Source organism: Octopus bimaculoides, chromosome 17 (assembly GCF_001194135.2).
Source record: "Octopus bimaculoides isolate UCB-OBI-ISO-001 chromosome 17, ASM119413v2, whole genome shotgun sequence".
NCBI lineage: Eukaryota > Metazoa > Mollusca > Cephalopoda > Octopoda > Octopodidae > Octopus > Octopus bimaculoides.
This window is the reverse complement of record NC_068997.1, coordinates 5136416-5155669: the sequence shown is the minus strand read 5'-3', so window position 1 is coordinate 5155669 and position 19254 is coordinate 5136416. Positions and strand designations below refer to the sequence as shown.

At 35.8% G+C, this 19254-nt stretch overlaps 1 protein-coding gene across 1 annotated transcript; it reads left to right on the top strand.

The window, feature by feature from the left end:
• Window positions 1-12539: 12539 nt before the first annotated feature.
• LOC106879627 (heat shock cognate 71 kDa protein) lies at window positions 12540-18701 on the top strand. Its single transcript, XM_014929288.2, has 7 exons — window positions 12540-12684; window positions 15028-15234; window positions 15323-15528; window positions 15668-15820; window positions 16868-17423; window positions 17521-17922; window positions 18042-18701. The coding sequence occupies exons 2-7, from the start codon at window positions 15030-15032 to the stop codon at window positions 18476-18478; spliced, it is 1959 nt and encodes a 652-aa protein (XP_014784774.1). The 5' UTR covers window positions 12540-12684; window positions 15028-15029; the 3' UTR covers window positions 18479-18701.
• The last annotated feature ends 553 nt before the right edge of the window (window positions 18702-19254 follow it).

Here is a 19254-nt window from a genome sequence, read left to right as displayed (position 1 = left end):
AACGATTAGGTTCCTGTGGACCTAATTGTTGCCTGCCTGACTTAATCCCAATAGAAAACTTGTGGAGTATTCTAAAGCGACGAGTTTACGAGAATGGACACCAATTTAGGAGTAAGGATGAACTGTGTCAGGCAATAGTGGCTGTATCTCGCGGTATAACATCAAAGTAAATCTAGAAATTAGCACGTTCCATGGACCAGCGCCTTTTCCAACTTATTTCAAACAAAGGCTCACAGACATTCTTTCGTAACGAAAGAATGCCGGCTCATATATTCCTTACTAACCTGCTCACCAATAATTTTTGAACGCTGTTTATTTATTTCTATTTCTTCCATGTTTATGACTGTATGTGTTCATTTCAGTATGTACATCAAACAATGAAATAGGTATTTTCTTGTTTACATGAGTTTTAATTACATCTCGCTAATAATTTGAAACAGTAAAAGTTTACGTTAATTTGGTAAATGCCCGTAGTTTCTGTGTTGTTTTATGAAACCTCTCATGTTTTACAGACCATGCACATATAACTGTTGTCATCATTCTGTGAAAATTTGGTTGAATAAATTAAAAATAAAATGTTGCGTCGTTAAAAATTTCAAACGCAGTGCACACACACACACATACGAGGAGATGCTGAAAAGTTTCTGGCTTTGGCTAAAAGAAAATACAGAAGGATCAGTCAATTATGATTTTATTTAACATATTGCCCTCTCAGATTCACACATTTATTGCAAGTTTTCCTAAGGTCTTGTGAAAGACCTCAGAAGGTTGGGCCTCCAACCAGGCTTTCTGTGACATTCTTAAAGCCAGGAACTTTCCAGCACCCCCTCGCGTGTGTGTGTATATATACTCCACTTGCGAAGACCTGTTGAGGCAAGTGAAATCGAAATCGAGTTAAATTCGACGACTGGCACCCATGCCAACATCGTCTCCTTCATTGGACACGAAACTCAGCTTGCGAAGACTTACTGGGGCAAGCGAAAGCGAAATTGTGATGGCACCTGTGCCCAGCATCGCCTTTCTGGCACTTGTGCCCGCGGCATGTGTAAGGACTTTCGAGCGAGGTCGTTGTCAGTGCCCCTTGACTGGCTCTTGTGCGGGTGGCACATAAAATACACCATTTTGAGCGTGGCCGTTGCCAGTACCGCCTGACTGGCCTTCGTGCCGGTGACACGTAAAAGCACCCACTACACTCTCTGAGTGGTTGGCGTTAGGAAGGGCATCCAGCTGTAGAAACTCTGCCAAATCAGATTGGAGCCTGGTGTTGCCATCCGGTTTCACCAGTCCTCAGTCAAATCGTCCAACCCATGCTAGCATGGAAAGCGGACGTTAAACGATGATGATGATGATATATATATATATATCCTTTCTTTTCTTATTGGGGTAGCTAAATATCTCATCTATAGTAAGATACCCATTTCTAACCCTCTATTACTTTAACTTATCAACTGGCATAATGCTGCCTCCCTCGATTCCACTTTCTCTCCCAGCCAAGAGGTCTTCATCTTGTAAGTTACTTGGCAACCCCACTAATGTTGGTGCCATGTAAAAAGCACCGGAGCTGGTGTCACATAAAGAGCACCTGTTACATTCTGCAAAGTGGTTGGCTTTAAGAAAGGCATCTAACCATAGAAATCATTCCAAAGGAGACATTGGAAACTGGTGCATTTTTTGGCTTGCCTAGCTCCTGTCAAACCATCCAACCCATTTCAAAATGGACATTAAATTATGATGATGATGATGATTTACCTGTCTGTCTGTCTGTCTATCTATCTATCTATGCAATGACAATACTGATATGTGTGTGTACAAACGTATATACATGCATATACCTACTTACATACACACACGTGTGTGTATATATATATATATATATATATATATTCATATACACACAATTTCTTCCTTTTCTCTGCTCTTCCTACACTACTACTTCCGTGAATTATCATTCCATATAGCTCCAGCCTTTACATAAAAAAACAAATTCCTAAAGACACACACACACACAGACAGAGCATATATCTACCTTGCGAGCATATGGAAAGGAGGACATTCAAATGGTGATGATTTCATATATATATTGGTGGGGGGAGGGGGAGAAACAGGCAGGCAGACAGACAGATTTATGTGTCTGTGTATATATTTTTAATTTACCAGAATGTGATGTTTGTTTGATTGGTGTCTGTTAATGTTGTCATGGACATCCATTATGATGGAGACTGACTCTGTGTCAGTAGGAGGAATTGGCTGCTATTTCTATCAAGTTGACTGATCACACAGAGAGACTATTTTGTTCGCTCATATATATATAAAGGAGTATATTCTGTAAGTGTGTGTGTGTGTTAGTTTATGTGAGTGAGTGTGTGTACGAGTGGGTGTGTCATGGTAAGTTCAATCATGGTTCAGTACCTTCATATAATTCTTAACCATACCTATGTACAAGGAATGTGGGATAGTTTCTGCAGTTTGCCTTTCAATAAGTTCGACATTATTAACAGCCAAACTTGTCTTATTCATTTATATTTTTACCAGTTACAGTCACTAGAATGTGGCCTTGCCGGGGGTCACTATTAGCAGTTTTGTTGATCATACTGACCCTAACACTTGTGTTGATTTAATTTTTTTGTATTCCATTTTCAAACTGCTCAGTTACTGGACATAATGAGACAACACAACCTAAGTATAGAACATGGACACAAACATAAACAATGACACATACATGCATGCACACATATCTAAAATACATATACACACACATAATCATCATCATCATTTAATGTCTGTTCTCCATGCTGGCATGGGTTGGACGGTTTGATGAGAACTGGCAAGCCAGGGGACTATGTGAAGTTCTTTTGTCTCTTTTGGCATGGTTTCTATGACTGGATACCCTTCCAAAGGTTAAACACTTTACAGAGTGTACTGAGTGCTTTTTCTCATAGCACCAGTACTGGTTGGGTCATCAAATAACTTGCAAGACAAGACAAAGTTCCCTCAACTGGGGGAAGTAGTATTGAGGGAGGTGGCTTTGTGCTAGTCAATAAGAGGTTAAAAGAATAATAGAGGGACAGAGATAGGTGTCTTGCTGTAGACGAGATACAAGGATATTCCAGGTGGATAAGAAGACTTAGAGAGAAAGGTAGAAATGGAGAGAGTGGGAGAGATGATGGTGGTGGATATGTGTCACAATACAGGAGACTATAGGTGAAGTGATACAGAAGACTGAACTGATTAGGGGGACAGGTGGGAAAATTTCACAAGAATGTGAGGGGTGATGGTTAGATGGGACATAGGTGGCTGTAGCAATTGAAAGTGAGAGATATAAGAGTGGCTCAGGGAGTGGGGTTATGCTAGATATGTGTGTGGGCATTGAAAGAGGTGTAAGAATGGATGGAGTATAGCAGACAGGAAAAAGCATGGAGGAAGATAATGATGAATGGAGGAGGTTCTAAGGATCATATCTTGCATGGCCGGAGAAAGATGAGGAGTAGAGGTGGTTCTGGGGAGGGGAAGGTAACAAAAGGTATGTGTGTGTAGTGTGTGCCTATTCTGCTCTCAGATGATTATGGTAAGCAAATAATATCAGAGATAAAGAAGTGATGAGTGTTAGGGAATGAGACACAGGGGAAGCTTGATGGTGCAGAAAGAATGGAGGTGGGGTTGAACTTTGCACGTACAAGCATTTACCAAGATGGTTTTAGGATATCGATTCTGTTGTGAGGGTGGGTTTTCTCAAGTGCAGCAAGGTGCCAGATATCTAGGTTCTTTACCATTTCCACCTTAAGGCTCAACATCTTGAGATCAGTCCTCAATACTTTGTTGCATGTCTTCCTGGGTCTCCCTCTACCACAAGTTCTGCCTACTTTTAAGTGATTAGCACTTCTTTATGCAACTGTTCCTATCCATACACATCATATGACCAAACCAGTGCAGTCTTACATCTACATCTGATTCCTCTTATGTCTAACTTTTCTTTCAATGCTCTAGCACTCTCTTGTACATGTATATTGATATTACGCATACAGTAGAGCATACAAGGTTCATTTCTCTCTTATCTACATGTGCCCTCTGCATTTAAGGCCCATGTTTTACTGCTATGTAGCATTGCAATTCACACACAAACATTATACTTTGATTGCTAACAGAGGTAAAAGCTATCTGAATTTTTATCATCCTATTCTTATTCTAGCAATTACACTTTCAAACCATCTTCCTCCACTGATGATTAGGTCACCTAGGTAACAGAAATTATCTACAACCTCTAGGGTCTTCGACAAAACTCATTTCCTGTGTATCTGTAGACTTTATGGCTCCTGTGCATCTTTCACACATGAACACTACTTTCTTTCTTATTCTTCCTGTGATTCCACTGCACTGGGTGTACTGAATGGAATTCCTGCCAACACCTTTCCTACATATTGAGTAGGGCCATTTACCTAAATTAGGTAGGGTTCTGTCTGTTTTCTTGTTTACTAGGACTTTGGTCTTTGCTAAGTTAACTTCAAGGCCATTTGATTTGAAATTTTGCTTCCACACCTGGAATTTCTTCTCTAGTTCTGGTATAGATTCTGCTATGGAAGCAAGATCATTGGCACATAGCAGTTCCCATGCATATCTGGTCTTGAATTCCTCTGTTATGACCTGGAGGACTATGTTGAACAGTAGGAGCACCTACTTGTGCACTACATATATGTGCATCCCTAGGTGACCAGAGTCAAAACACTGTTGTGTCATCTTCAGTTTCTCCATATTTTATACCCACACCAAATACTAATTTTAGAATTCCTTTGATATAGAGAAATAAGGTAATACAAAGAGATAAAAGTGAGAAAAAAACAACAAAAACAAAATAAGGGAAATAAAAAGATATAGAATAAAGAAAGCAGTAAAATTTTAGGAAAATTAAAAAAAACAATTAAGCATAAGAATGTCATAAAAGGATAGCTTTTGACAATTTACCCATCTCCTGTGTCTGTTACTGTTCCATTTCAAAGAAACCAGTTCACTTCCTTGAAAGGCTATTAAACTAACAAGTTTAGTTACACACACATACATATATATTTATTCAACCCTATTGTACATACATGTGTATACACATACACATATTTATTATATCCAAACATACATCTCATAAATGCATAATCATTCATGCTACTCCACTTATGAGACCTGCAATCCTGCTCATTTATCAGTACTTTTTCGATTTATATCCATTCATTTGGAATTATTAGCTTATGCTTAAAAGGAATTTAAATCTATAGGATAAACTCATAGGGTTTGTTTGTACATACCTACATAGTTCTATATATCATGATATATCTATTTGCATATAATTTATTACTATAGAGATAATTTCAATATTTATTCCATAATTATACCTTGTATCTGCATATACATTTATACTGAATGATAAACACATTCTATAGGTGTAGAGAATCTAAAGATGATACAGCAATGCTTTGACTCTGGTCACCCAAGGATGCACAGCTATTGTCAAATCTTATTAATGCAATATTGCATATAATTTATGTAACATTCAGCAATTAACTGCTGATAACACTGTGTAACAAAATTTTAATTTTTTTTGTCTTTGGTCAATAAGTATTATTTTCTATTTGCTTCTGTCTAAAAGTTAAAGGAAATTACTACTATTCCCTTCAAACTTTGCTTTTGTGACCTGGACATCAAGTTTTGAATCTGACCTATTTTCCATTACATTTCAGACAGATTCAATGCTGAATTGCTGAAGCAGAAATATCATTGTAACAAATATTCCGCTCAATATCACAGATTTGCTTGACTTTCACCACTTGGGTATGTCCCTTAGCGATCTTGAGTAGGAGTAATTGGGAAGCATAATAGCCATGTTTTGAGAGGGATTCTTTGGGGTTTGAATAAATGTATCAAAAGTAGAGTGTGAAGGAAATATTAGTCATTTTTCATACTTTCTAGGGTCAAGCAAATAGGAAATAACAGTTGCTACCCAACGACAAAAATTATGTTACATTGTATAAAGATACATTGAAACAATTGTTGCGATTTGTAATAAAGCCTGTTCAATCCATATCTCCTCATATTAAATTTTTTTTATATTCATGTGTATGTAAGTATGTATGTATGTATGTATGTACAGATACAGGCATGGCTGTGCAGTTAAGAAGTTCTCTTCCTGAGTATATGGTTTGGGGTTTAGTTTTATTATGTGGCACCTTCACAAGTGTTTTCTGTAGCCAATGAGTAGAATTAGACAGAAACTTGAAAGAAGCCTGTCACATGAGTGAATTTATATATATATATAGGTTACATGTGTGTGTGTGCATGTATATCTATTATGTGTGTGTATATGGGAACTTATACATACATACATGCATATATATATATATATATATATATACATATATGAAGTAAAACTCCCTTTGGTCACAAATGACAATAGTATTGCACCTAGAAAGTTCCACTCTGAGGCACAAGTCCAGGCAAGGTTGTTTGTGCATACCAGTCACCCTTCTCCACACCACTGATGTCCAAGGGAAAAGCAAAGCAAAGGTCAATTCAGCTTGATACTGGTGATGTTGCAACTTATTTCTACAGCTGAGTGAACTGGAGCAACGTGAAATAAAGTGTCTTGCTCAAGAACACAACACACAGCCTGGTCCAAGAATTGAACTCACAACCTCACAATTGTAAGCCTGACACTCTAACCAGTGAGCCATGCACATATACATACATACATATATCTTAGGTCCTAATAGGTTATAAATGTAGGGTATTTCCAGAGAAGTACCCAACCTGAATTCTTGGCTGTCAACACTGTTGGGTTCCAGACCAATGCCTAAATTCTTCAAGTGTTGACAATCCTGGTTTCATGACGGTAACACTGTTATGTGCATTTAGTGAAGAGTAAATTATAATCCAAGTCATAAGACAAAGGAATTCGAAATTCTTTAACACATCTTTAATGATTCCTCACAATTGTTTTTGTACCAACTCTGCTTGCAACACCAGTTTACACAAGAATTCAAACTGAAAATTTACATGATGTTTGTGGCTTTAGATATTAGAGTGGCACTTCATCAGACTTGCATCATCCCATATCTTCCTGGGTCTCTTTCTTCCATGGGTTCCATATATACATTAGTATATTTGTTCAGTATAATTTAAACCTTAAACTGTTCAACAAATATTCTGTATGAAGAATTCCATGTGTATTCTGTTGACGTTCTGTAATTTTATCTTTTGTTATTAAATCTGGGTTCCAGTGTTACAGAGTATATTTAAAAAATAAGACATGAGAGATTATTTATATTTAAGTAAACCATTTTAAGTATGTTTCATTAACATAAGGTGATAATTGGTTGCATAATTATCAACCCTTATTGTCAAATAATGAGGCATGTGTAATTATTAAATATATGGTTGGAGTGAAAAGGTAACAATAGTCACTAGCTATCTCCAATTTGACAGTAAGGGTTGATTATAAAATTTACATTATATAACCAATTATTACATTATGTTAATAAAACATACATAAGAAATATATAATGAAATATTTTATGAACAATCTTTTGTGTTCTATTTTATTTAGCTCCTTATCCCTTTGCAAAAAACTGATTCCCTCCCTGCTGGATTATGCCACCATCACTCAAGCATTCTTATTCAGCTCATCTGTGCAAAAGAAGGATCATTCATTGTGAAGAGCCATAGGAATTAAGCTCAACTTCTATTTCTCACACTAATCATTATGCCTGGTCCTTCCTTCCCAGAGGTTGACTGTCTGAAATTCCTTCCTTGCTCATATCATTCCTGCATAGGTTCAAGAGGTCCTTAGAAGTCCATATAAGATTTTGTTGTTAAAATTTATCTGCAACAAATTGGTTATATACTTTTACAATAGACAAAATATTTAAACAATTTTTTAATAGAATTCCTAATATTATTTAATTATAAAATTATAATAGGATTTTTTAAACATCGAATGGCTAGGAGGGTCCATTCGAGTAAAATATGATTCAAAAGGGTCCACAAGCAAAAAATAGTGAGAATCACTACAATAGAGAATTAGCTGTTAGGGAAGGACTGTGAGTTTGTCATATCAAATGATGTTGGCAGTTGCAAGCTATTTGTTAATAACTGTTATTTCATCTCAGATTGCCTATTCAAACATACCATAAATCCCCCATCTTTGAAGAATGAGAACCTTACTTGAGCTTTTGTAAGGGTGAAATCCAAGTGAAGGGGAGAATGTTGATAATTTTCATCATCTAACTGGCCTTCATAGGATTTTCGAGGGAGATCGTTGCCAGTGCCCCTGGACTGGCTCTTGTGCGGGTGGCACATAAAAGACACCATTTTGAGCGTGGCCGTTGCCAGTACCGCCTGACTGGCCCTCGTGCAGGTGACACGTAAAAGCACCCACTACACTCTCGGAGTGGTTGGCGTTAGGAAGGGCATCCAGCTGTAGAAACTCTGCCAAATTAGATTGGAGCCTGGTGTTGCCATCCGGTTTCACCAGTCCTCAGTCAAATCGTCCAACCCATGCCAGTATGGAAAGCGGACGTTAAACGATGATGATGATGATGATGATGAAGATGGTATGCACAATAAAATGCTTCTTCCCTGTTTAAAAATCCTGATTTGATTTAATGGGACCCATTATTCATATACTGTCTATAATATTTTAGAAAGTTTGATTTATTCAACTTATCTTTAAATTATAATTAAACGCAATTATTGTTTGCCAAGTTTAAGGCATCGAAATGTATTTATTAATCATCTTGATACAAAAATGATGTCTGTCTATTTATTGATGTTATTCAATTTGATACCAACATACCTCAGATCAACCCTAGTTCTATGATACGAACTTCTTGTTTTAAAGTGATCTAAATTTTAAACTTTCTATTAAAATTTCATGTAAATTTATGTTGCACACACTTTACAAAATTAACAGAAATCAAAGAAGAGTATTTCAACAGAAATTTGGTAACGAAAGGGCCAATAACGACTAAGTTAATTGATTAAATTTCTTATTATTTTAAAAGTAGTGAATTTCAAACGGAAAAAGGTAACAAAAATGTTAATTTAAAGCAGTGGGCTGTGATGCTTGAAAAGAGGGAGGAACAAAATGTTATGTTTAATAATTAAAATGTTTTTAAACTTTTAAAACTTGCCTAACACTATTATAAAGAAGAAATAGAGATGCATTGTTATTAATTTTTTTTAATTAATAAAAAGAGTGGGTAGGGAGGTTAAATTTCCCAAATACTTTTGTACGTGATTGGAGGGTGTGTGTCTGGTATTTGTCAGTTTAAGAGGCCACAGATTAAAAGTGCATTGGGTCTTAGCATAAGCTACTCGTTACTAGCTACATCCGGCCCCGGGATAAGTAGTAAACACTTCTTTAATTAACAGGAACGAGGGGGGGTAATAAACGTGAACGCCAGTACAGTTTGAACTCGGAGCTTAAAAAGAAGAAACTAAATATCACATCGATCAGTTAGAAATAACAGCCAAATACCATCACTAGCCCTCGCGGTCAAATTACATCCTAGACATCTTTAAAAAAGGCGAGACAGTCACAGCCGGAAAGCATTTCATCATAGTTTTGCTTAGTCACTTTTCACCTGGAGCTAAAGAACTAGGTTACATTATTCCGAGAATTCATTCATCGAACCTGGAAGGAGGAAAAGCGATAAATAATTTCTAAAATTGGCATCAAGCCACATATATTATAGTCGCATGAACAAGGCCCCAATTACAGCAGAAGGAAGAGTCGTTCTTTGAGAGATAATAAATATATAAATAAATAATTAGGACATCGGATAAAATATGTGACAAAATGGAATTAAAAAACAAAAATAATATAATGTACAACATATCGATTTTTAAAGGCAATGGAGTGTTATGTACATTACTGGACGATACATCTGTGCCTGTCTTAACACAGCATACACGTGTTCCATTGGTGCGTAATATAACCGACAAAGTATTTAGAAAATTGCTTAATACACATTGAATCCTTAGTGTATCTCCAGTTATGATATAAAATGACATAAAAAAACCCAGTTTATCCATTTATTCAACTCATCAGACAAAGCTAATACCTCTTGAAAAAAAGGCATAAATACCACTGCATGGTGTTGTGCCCCGTCTTATTGTATAGATAAATCGAGAGGTTTTATGTAAGATACTTTTGTGACAGAATATCGAAATGTGTTTAATAATTATTATATTGTGTTAGACACGTTATCTTTTGACGAAACCTATCTATAAGGACTCCTTTTTGAAATCAATTAGCATACACGAAGTGCGGGATCACTTAGAATAAGAACAAAAAAGAGCGTGTATATCTTCCTACAAATATCTCTATTTCTTTAATACTTGCACCTATATCTATACATACACAAATTTGTTTATACAGGCTATTTTCAAGTAACACTTTATAAGTTGAAAACACATACACGGCGTGTGTTTGTAACTCGTGTGCCTGCTTTGCTATTCGATGTTACTTGAATTCGCGCGAAATTTCGAGACGAGTGGATCCATATCAATGATCGCTGGTATTTTTGAGTTTAAATGTAGCTTTGGTCGAATTGTGTCACCCCATCTTCTGCATTGGAATAAAATAAACACCAGTAAAATATTGAGATCTTTTATTTTATCATTTAACTGTAATCTAATGTGAAACGATACATAGCTGATGGTACGAGTCATATAAAATAAAATTTTCACAAGGATATGGGTTCAACCCCCACTCAATACGTTTTCCTTTGTATTACTAACATTTCTTGGAAAGGATGAATATCACAGTTACCCGTTCTCTGTTTAAATTTTAAGGTTTCCATGTCTAACAGAAAGAGACATTATTGGGGCAGCATGGGGAGAGATAGAGAGATATTAAAGTACGTTCGTCTCGCTCCCATTACGAATTCCTGCTCGATGCCACTTCGGTCGTCATTCCTTCGAAACCTATTAAAATAATTTACACTCAGAGATTAACGTAATCGATTATACATTTATCTCCTTTTCAATAATTAGGCTTTATACCTAAGAAACCATTCTGACTAATGTCAATGAGTTCGGGCAAGGGAGTCAGATTTGCTCCTTTCAACTTTGTCAAGCTTTCCGGCAATCCACTCACGATTTCCAGTTGTAGCTATTCTACGACTGGGAAAATGCATAAACGAAACATATTTCCAATTTCATGAAACTAGACCAAAAAACATCTTATATAAGAAGTACTTATTATGAAGTTGGCAGAAACAATAAATTGCTCGGTATCATTGTTTCATAGTATTTAATTTACTTTAAAAAAACTCAGGGATCGATGAAATAATACAAGTTATATATTAATAAATTCATCGTTTGATCTCGAGTGTAAATAAGAGATCACAATGATGATTATTTTTAGTAGAGAAAAGAAAGACAAAAAAAAGGTGGGGAATGCCATCGTGTTTTCGCGGAATTTTATTCATGAGAGGCGCGTTCGAGGAAATGTAAACGACCTGTACTTGATATTTCCCTACTAAAGCCAGACAAAGGTTGACTTCTTTAAAAGAAAGTCTCGTTCTTACACTGAAGACTCTAAATGGTTTAAATGTTGTCATAATTACCGTTTTCTTTGTTTCCCTCTTATGTTATATTACGCTGAAGCACCATTTTGTCACGTTCATTTATTAAAAATCGAATCGGGTATTTCTTTGTCCACAGTGCATTTTGAATTACCAATTTCATCTACTTTCACTCCGTTTCGTCTTGTATAATTTATTGTGTAATAATAGTTTTAAGGGAAAAGTCGCAGTTGTCGAAATTTTCCGAAACATTTAAGGCAAACAATTTCATTATAGTTTATAGAAATCTTTATTAGATGGTAGGATAGAATAAACAACAGTATATGAGTTATATTAGTCAGTTTGGGAGTGTCTACGTGGTTGCTGGCCCTGCTAGAAATAGAACTGAATTAACCTCAAATAACCGTCTGCTTAAAAAGAAAACGAGAAACACATTGACTGTAATAAACAATGATTAGGTAATCGTTCTATCTCATGGAATCCCTCTGAGCAAAGGGTCTGTTCAGTCAAAGATGAGTAGGAATTGGCACGGCGATGTTTAAATTTTAAAGGCAACATCGAAGGAAATAAACCACCTGGCCATTTTTTTTCCACGTCTACTGCTCTAGTTATCATTGTAGTAAAAATAAAAAACCGGTTTTCTTTTTATTACATTTAGATTTTAACGAGCGTTTAAATGACATGTTAGGTCTATGTCTTTCCAACCGAGCAAAGTCAACGTGAAAAAGAAACGCGTCCGAGAATCGAAACCCAGTTTGTCGACCACCCCCTACTTCGACTCCACTGGGAGCTTACCTCTTACTACTACCACCATTGTAATAAGAAAACAAAAAAAAACCGTAATAATATAATGCATTTGAAGTTATAAATAAAATTTAGTTTGGCTTCTAATTTCTTCTTAATTACGTAAAAAAAGGAGTTAAGGAAGTCTACCTGACAAATAATCATTGATAAAAAAAATTATCTATGACGTATCATTAGTTACTGGAAGGTTCCATGAGTCGCCGTATAAAACGTTGCTCGGCCGCTCCCGCTTCATATCAGTTCGTTTGGTGGAAGAGATCGCACTGTCGTGAGAGACGTTCTACATTGCCTTAAAGTTCATTAGCGATATCTGGTAGTTATTTCTTTCTTTTTACATTATATATTTCGTCTGCTTAAACACACGTGTTATATACTTATATAAATATCTATAGATATGTAATCATATAGTTAATTTTCAAGCGTTTTTTCCTCCTGATTCATCCGGCTTCCTTTCCCTCCTGGTAATTTAATTATTCAGAAAAAAAGAAAATCTCCCCCATATTAATGTATTTTCACCTTTCTCTGGTTTTGTATGTTAAGAATTTTCTGAATTTTTGTAAAATGTTCAGATTTATGAATTCCCTTTTAATATCCTAAATCGTGTGATCTACCATTATCATTAGTGGATAATAGTATTTTTCTGCGTAAATTTTCCTTTTTTTTTTTTTTTTTTTTTTTTTCTTTCAAGCTTTCATTATAATTAACCCTGCTTGCCCTTTTATCCCTTCTGTTGAATTTAAATCTTTTTGATTCATTCAAAATACTATTTAACAAAAAATTCCCCCCCCCCCCCGAATATTTTCAGTGTTCAAAATTTCGATTGCTAGAAATTTTTTATCTAGCACAAAATTAAAATGAGAAAAGTACTTAATTAGAAATTATACTCGGAAGACTTGAAATAATTAGACATGGTGTGATGTAGAGATACGCCCTGCTTCTACTAATCTAAGCCCAGCTGTGAATGGCGGCAGCCAATACTACAGCCTCTCGATCTCCCCTATTATCGCTGCTACTAACAGGTTTTTTTCCTATTATATAATGAATGAAAGCCATGATAGTGAATCTTTCTGGCCACGTCTCTCCCATCGTTTCTCATTATAGTATATCTGGCAGTTCATGTCACAATCTATTGATTAATCTTCAATAATCTCCATGTACTTTACCAGTACCTGCTCTTTATTGCTGTAATCTGTATTTAATCAATATTCCTCCCAATAACAAATTTTACATGAGCATTTAAATGTTTAAATTCATTTAGATGTGTGGATAAAATTAACATTAAAAAACCGTTTTGTTAATTTTCTTGACATTTTTTTCTGTAATTTTACACTATTTAATAGCTTTACCAAATGTTTAATCATGTGGCCGAGCCAGCTCCATTTTTGTTCGTTATTGAATTATAAACTGGTCTGTTTCTCACAGAAAGCAGTATAACGCATTTGCCGGTTTCAATTTTCAATTTGATAATTATTTTCATAGGGTTTTGGTAAAAAGCTGTTAATTTTTCCAATGGATTTAGATCTGATATTAGCCACGTCTTAGCCAATGAATCCATTTCATGAGGAGTCCCGGCAGTGGTAAAATTATTGATTATATGAGAAAATGTATCAGATTTGGCCTGTTCTTATTTCTGATGAGAACCTCGGCTCCTTCGTTAGTGTTAGATTTTGAAGCTGTCCATGTGGTGCTGGCTTTAATGATCTTGCAATGCCATGCCGTGTTAGCATCCAGATTAAACAGCAATGATTTCTGTGAAAGTTATTTATGTGATGAGGGTTGCTATGTACTTTTCAGACTTAAATATAGCTATTGAAAGCAGCGCTGCTTATTTTATAGGCTTTTGTGCGAAGGCTATTGTGATGTATCCTCGTGCTCAGTGACTTTCAACATAGTAACACTGTTAGCACTGCGCCTGCGCACTGACACGACCCTGCGGTCGGTGCCCTTTGTTGCATAATTGTAAACCTTGGAACCTTTTCTGTATGGAAATTTTGGCAGGATTTTTTAGTTGTCGAAGGGAATATTGTATAGTTCATACCCTCCTCCGAAATCGCAAAGTAGTTGTTTGAAGGAGATTAAATGTTTAAAAAAATTGTTCGGAGGCGAAAATGTTGACGGTTTCCTTTGTTTCGGTTGCTGTTGAGTTAAACATAAGGAAATGTATAAACATTCTGTTTTCGATTGCTTTTAAGGTTTATGGAATATTTTTTTTTCTCTATTGCTCATTTTCTGTGAATTCTGGTTTCTTCAAAACTGTCAACGTAGCTTAGCACTTAAATTCAGTACACGTGTGTGATACCATTTCTTGTTAAACATAGAATGTTTGTACAATATCTTGTGGGCCCAGAGCTTTTACACTTGTTGCTAAATAAGCAAAATGGTGATTGAAATGGTTTTCCTTTATCTGGAATCATTTTCAGTTTTGGAATGGTTATAGCTATCTTATAGTGAAAAAAAAGGTAAGAAATTCCAGAATTAATATACTGAAGCTCTCCCCTCATGAAAAATTAATTCAACCTTTTCTCCATGAGCTTTTTTCGAATAGTTATTTCAAAACACCGCAATTTTCTTTGAACAGAGTATTGTGAAAGGTAACTAGATTTTGGATTGCATCTTTTTTTTTCCGATAATAAATTTATAATACTCTTACTTGCAGGTATGGCGAAATCGCAAGCTATAGGAATTGATCTGGGAACTACCTACTCCTGTGTAGGTGTTTTTCAACATGGTAAAGTCGAAATCATTGCCAACGATCAGGGTAATCGCACTACACCAAGCTATGTTGCTTTCACTGATACAGAACGTCTTATTGGCGATGCTGCCAAAAATCAAGTTGCTATGAATCCCGAAAACTCCATATTTGGTGAGACTTTCTCTTTTTCTCTGTCCCTCCTTTTCCATCTGAATTTATTTCCATAAAAATTCATAATTTTTTCTTTTTTCCACTTTAGATGCTAAGAGATTAATAGGTAGAAGATTTACTGACGAGGTCGTGGTGGCGGATGCAGCTCTCTGGCCTTTCAAAGTTATCAATGATAATGGCAAGCCTAAAGTAAGAGTTAACTTTAAGGGAGAAGCAAAGACGTTTTCTCCAGAAGAAATTTCCTCCATGGTTCTTACCAAAATGAAAGAAACTGCTGAGGCATATTTAGGAAAGGTATTGTTCTGAACATTTTTTTTCTAAATGTTAATGTTGGGTATAAACCCCAAAAGTTCGTAAAGTGAAATACCTGGAATAAAATTAAAATGTTTTTGTTAGTCGTTGGTGTAAAAAAAATTTTTTCTTTTCTTTATAGACTGTAACCAATGCTGTAGTTACTGTTCCTGCATACTTCAATGACTCTCAGAGACAGGCCACTAAAGATGCTGGTACCATTGCTGGTCTGAATGTTTTGCGTATAATTAATGAACCTACAGCAGCTGCTATTGCTTATGGTCTTGATAAAAAGGTAACTTATCTAGATTTTAAATAATTTGATATTTGTGAAGTTCCTAATTGGAAGCAGTTTTAGAATTTAAGTTGGTATTGGCTTTAATCCTTTTCCAGTTAGGCGGGATACTTTTAGTGCAACATTGCTTCACCTATCCTGCCCAGGGACCCTGTACTACATTGCATAATTAAGTGCTGTCATTTGCAACTATTACAAGGTAGTTAACGACTTAATGAGGTGGTATTAGAAATTTGAATCAAGGTAAAAGATGGAGAGAATAAACTTTTATCTAGTTGAGTAACATCTTATCTAGTTGAGTAATAAACGTAGCATTTTCATTCTTTCTAGAAATGCATTTTCACAGCTTATCTGTGACTTCACTGAATATTTTCTGAAGTGAGGCACTTTCATTAAAGATAGAAATAAAACATTCCTTCATAGAATGCTAATGTTTTAGGAATGGGATCTTGATGTCGACATATCAAATAACAGTTCAGTTTTCTGATGTATTCATAAAGGTGTATGCTAAACCTAATTCCTTGACCATCGAGTTTAAAATGAATTTTGGAGTGACTGGTAGGTAGCTTGCTTACCAGCCACATGATTCTGGGTTCAGTCCCACTGCGTGGCTGACCAAAACCTTGAGTAGATTTGGTAAACTGAAAGCCAACCGAATGTTTGTGTATACTTGTCTGTTTGTAACCCCCCCCCCAACCATCGCTTGACAACTGATGCTGGTGTGTTGTGTCCCTGTAACTTAGCGGTTCGGCAAAGGAAACCGATGTTAAACTAAAGGTGATGCTCCAGCATGGTCGCAGTCAAATGGCTGCAACAAATAGAATAAAAGAATCCCAAGCTTGAATTTTTGAAGCCAGCATGGTTTCTTAAATATTTGCAACTATTACAAGGGAGATAATTATTTCGTGATAGAAATTTGAATTTAATTTTATTTAAATTAACTTCTAATTGGTTATCCTTCATAACACATTGTGCATGAATTTCTAAATTTTCTATTTAGTTGTTGCTGGTTGAGAATTTTAATATTGATAAAAACCATCTTTTCAGGTTGGTGGTGAAAGAAATGTGTTGATTTTTGATCTTGGTGGTGGCACATTTGATGTCTCAATTTTGGCGATTGAAGATGGCATCTTTGAAGTGAAGTCTACAGCTGGTGACACTCACCTTGGTGGTGAGGATTTTGATAACAAAATGGTGACACATTTTGTCCAAGAATTCAGCAGGAAGCACAAGAAAGATTTGACAACCAATAAACGTGCTGTTAGGCGTTTAAGGACAGCATGCGAACGTGCCAAGAGGACATTGTCATCAAGTACTCAAGCTAGCATTGAAATTGATTCTCTATATGAAGGCATCGACTTTTACACTACCATAACCCGTGCCAGATTTGAAGAATTGAATGCTATCCTTTTCAAGAAGACTTTAGAACCAGTGGAGAAATCTTTAAGGGATGCAAAGATGGGCAAAACTGATATCAATGATATTGTTTTAGTTGGGGGATCCACGAGAATCCCAAGAATCCAGAAACTTTTACAAGGTTTCTTTAATGGAAAGGAATTGAACAAAAGTATTAATCCAGATGAGGCTGTTGCATATGGTGCAGGTAAGTTTAGTTTCTTGAACAATTTATCTTATCTGTCTATGCTGTAATATTCAACCATTTGGACACATTAATGTTTTATTTAAAATTTGTTTTGTAGCTGTCCAAGCTGCTATCTTGTCTGGCGATAAAGATAAAGAAGTTCAAGACCTTTTGTTGCTTGATGTTGCCCCACTCTCCATGGGTATTGAAACTGCAGGTGGTGTAATGACTTCCTTAATTAAAAGAAACACAACCATTCCAACCAAACAGACTCAAACATTCACCACATATTCTGATAACCAACCAGGTGTGCTTATTCAGGTGTATGAAGGAGAACGTACAATGACTAAAGATAACAATCTCCTTGGAAAATTTGAATTAACCGGGATTCCACCAGCTCCGAGAGGTGTGCCACAGATTGAAGTCACTTTTGATATTGATGCTAATGGTATTTTGAATGTATCGGCCACTGATAAGAGTACAGGCAAAGAAAATAAAATTACTATTACTAATGACAAAGGTAGGCTGAAATAGTCTTTTAAGTTGACTGATTTATATGGAATTGGTTTATCTGGAATTGCTTTGTGTGAACCATTGAGTGGAAAAGTCTAAAACTCTTTTTTTTCTTTTTTTTTTTAGGCCGTCTTAGCAAAGAGGAAATTGAAAAAATGGTCAGTGATGCTGAGAAGTACCGGCAGGATGATGAGAAGCAAAAAGATCGCATTGCTGCTAAGAATGGTTTGGAGAGTTACGCTTTCAACATGAAATCAACTGTTGAAGATGATAAAGTAAAGGACAAGATATCTGAAGAAGATAAAAAGTCAATAATTGACAAATGCCAGGAAGTTATTACTTGGCTTGATCAGAATCAATTGGCTGAAAAGGATGAATTTGAGGCTAAGCAAAAGGAAATTGAAAAAGTGTGTAATCCAATTATTACCAAACTCTATTCTGGTGCTGGTGGTATGCCTGGAGGTATGCCTGGTGGTATGCCAGGTGGAATGCCAAACTTTGGTGGCTCAGCCGGTGAATCGACAGGACAAAGTAGTGGACCAACAATTGAAGAAGTTGACTAAATCACTTGACTTGTACCTACCTCCTAATCATTTGATTTTTTTTTTTTTTTTTAACTCATCTCAACTCAGTTTATTTTCTGTGTATATATATATATCTATTCTTTACTGTATTGTAAATACATGTTACAGGACTTTTATAATAAGTCTTAGTTAACGCAAATGTTGACATGTTATTACAACAACCCATTTCAATACAATTAATAAAACTTAGTAATTTAAATGATTTCCTTTCTTGATCTTGCTCCTTTGCTTTATATCTAGGGTCCGTTGTGGTCAAATGGTTCTTTATATGAGTCGTATTGACCTAATAACTGTTGTGATTAATATGTACCACAAGAATAATAGTATATTTAGTGCACTTTTAGTAGGTTTCTGTAAAGTTTGATTCCTGATCAAAAAAGTTGGACGTCAGTTTTAAAATCTTATAAATCATGTTGCCAGAATCTTTGAACAAAAGGAAGCTGAAATGCATGGCTATGATGTTAAGAATGGTCCAGTTTCTTATAATGGAACAGCTTAAAACATTAATTAGTAACTGAGCTAGGTGTTTTAGGGAAGCAGCCGGAGAGTACTTGCTGTTATTTAGATCACTGGCAGTTCTGACACTGCAGAAGCTGGCAATTCTAATTTTTCAGTCAAGTTAAATTTTTTCCTTTTCTTTGTTGTTGGATATGGTTAAGTGAAAGTTTCTCAACTTTGCACTGAGTGATGCTCTGGACAAGTGTCTACTTTCCTTGGCTGAGTTTGTTACCAATTGCGGGAGCATGTCTGGTTCC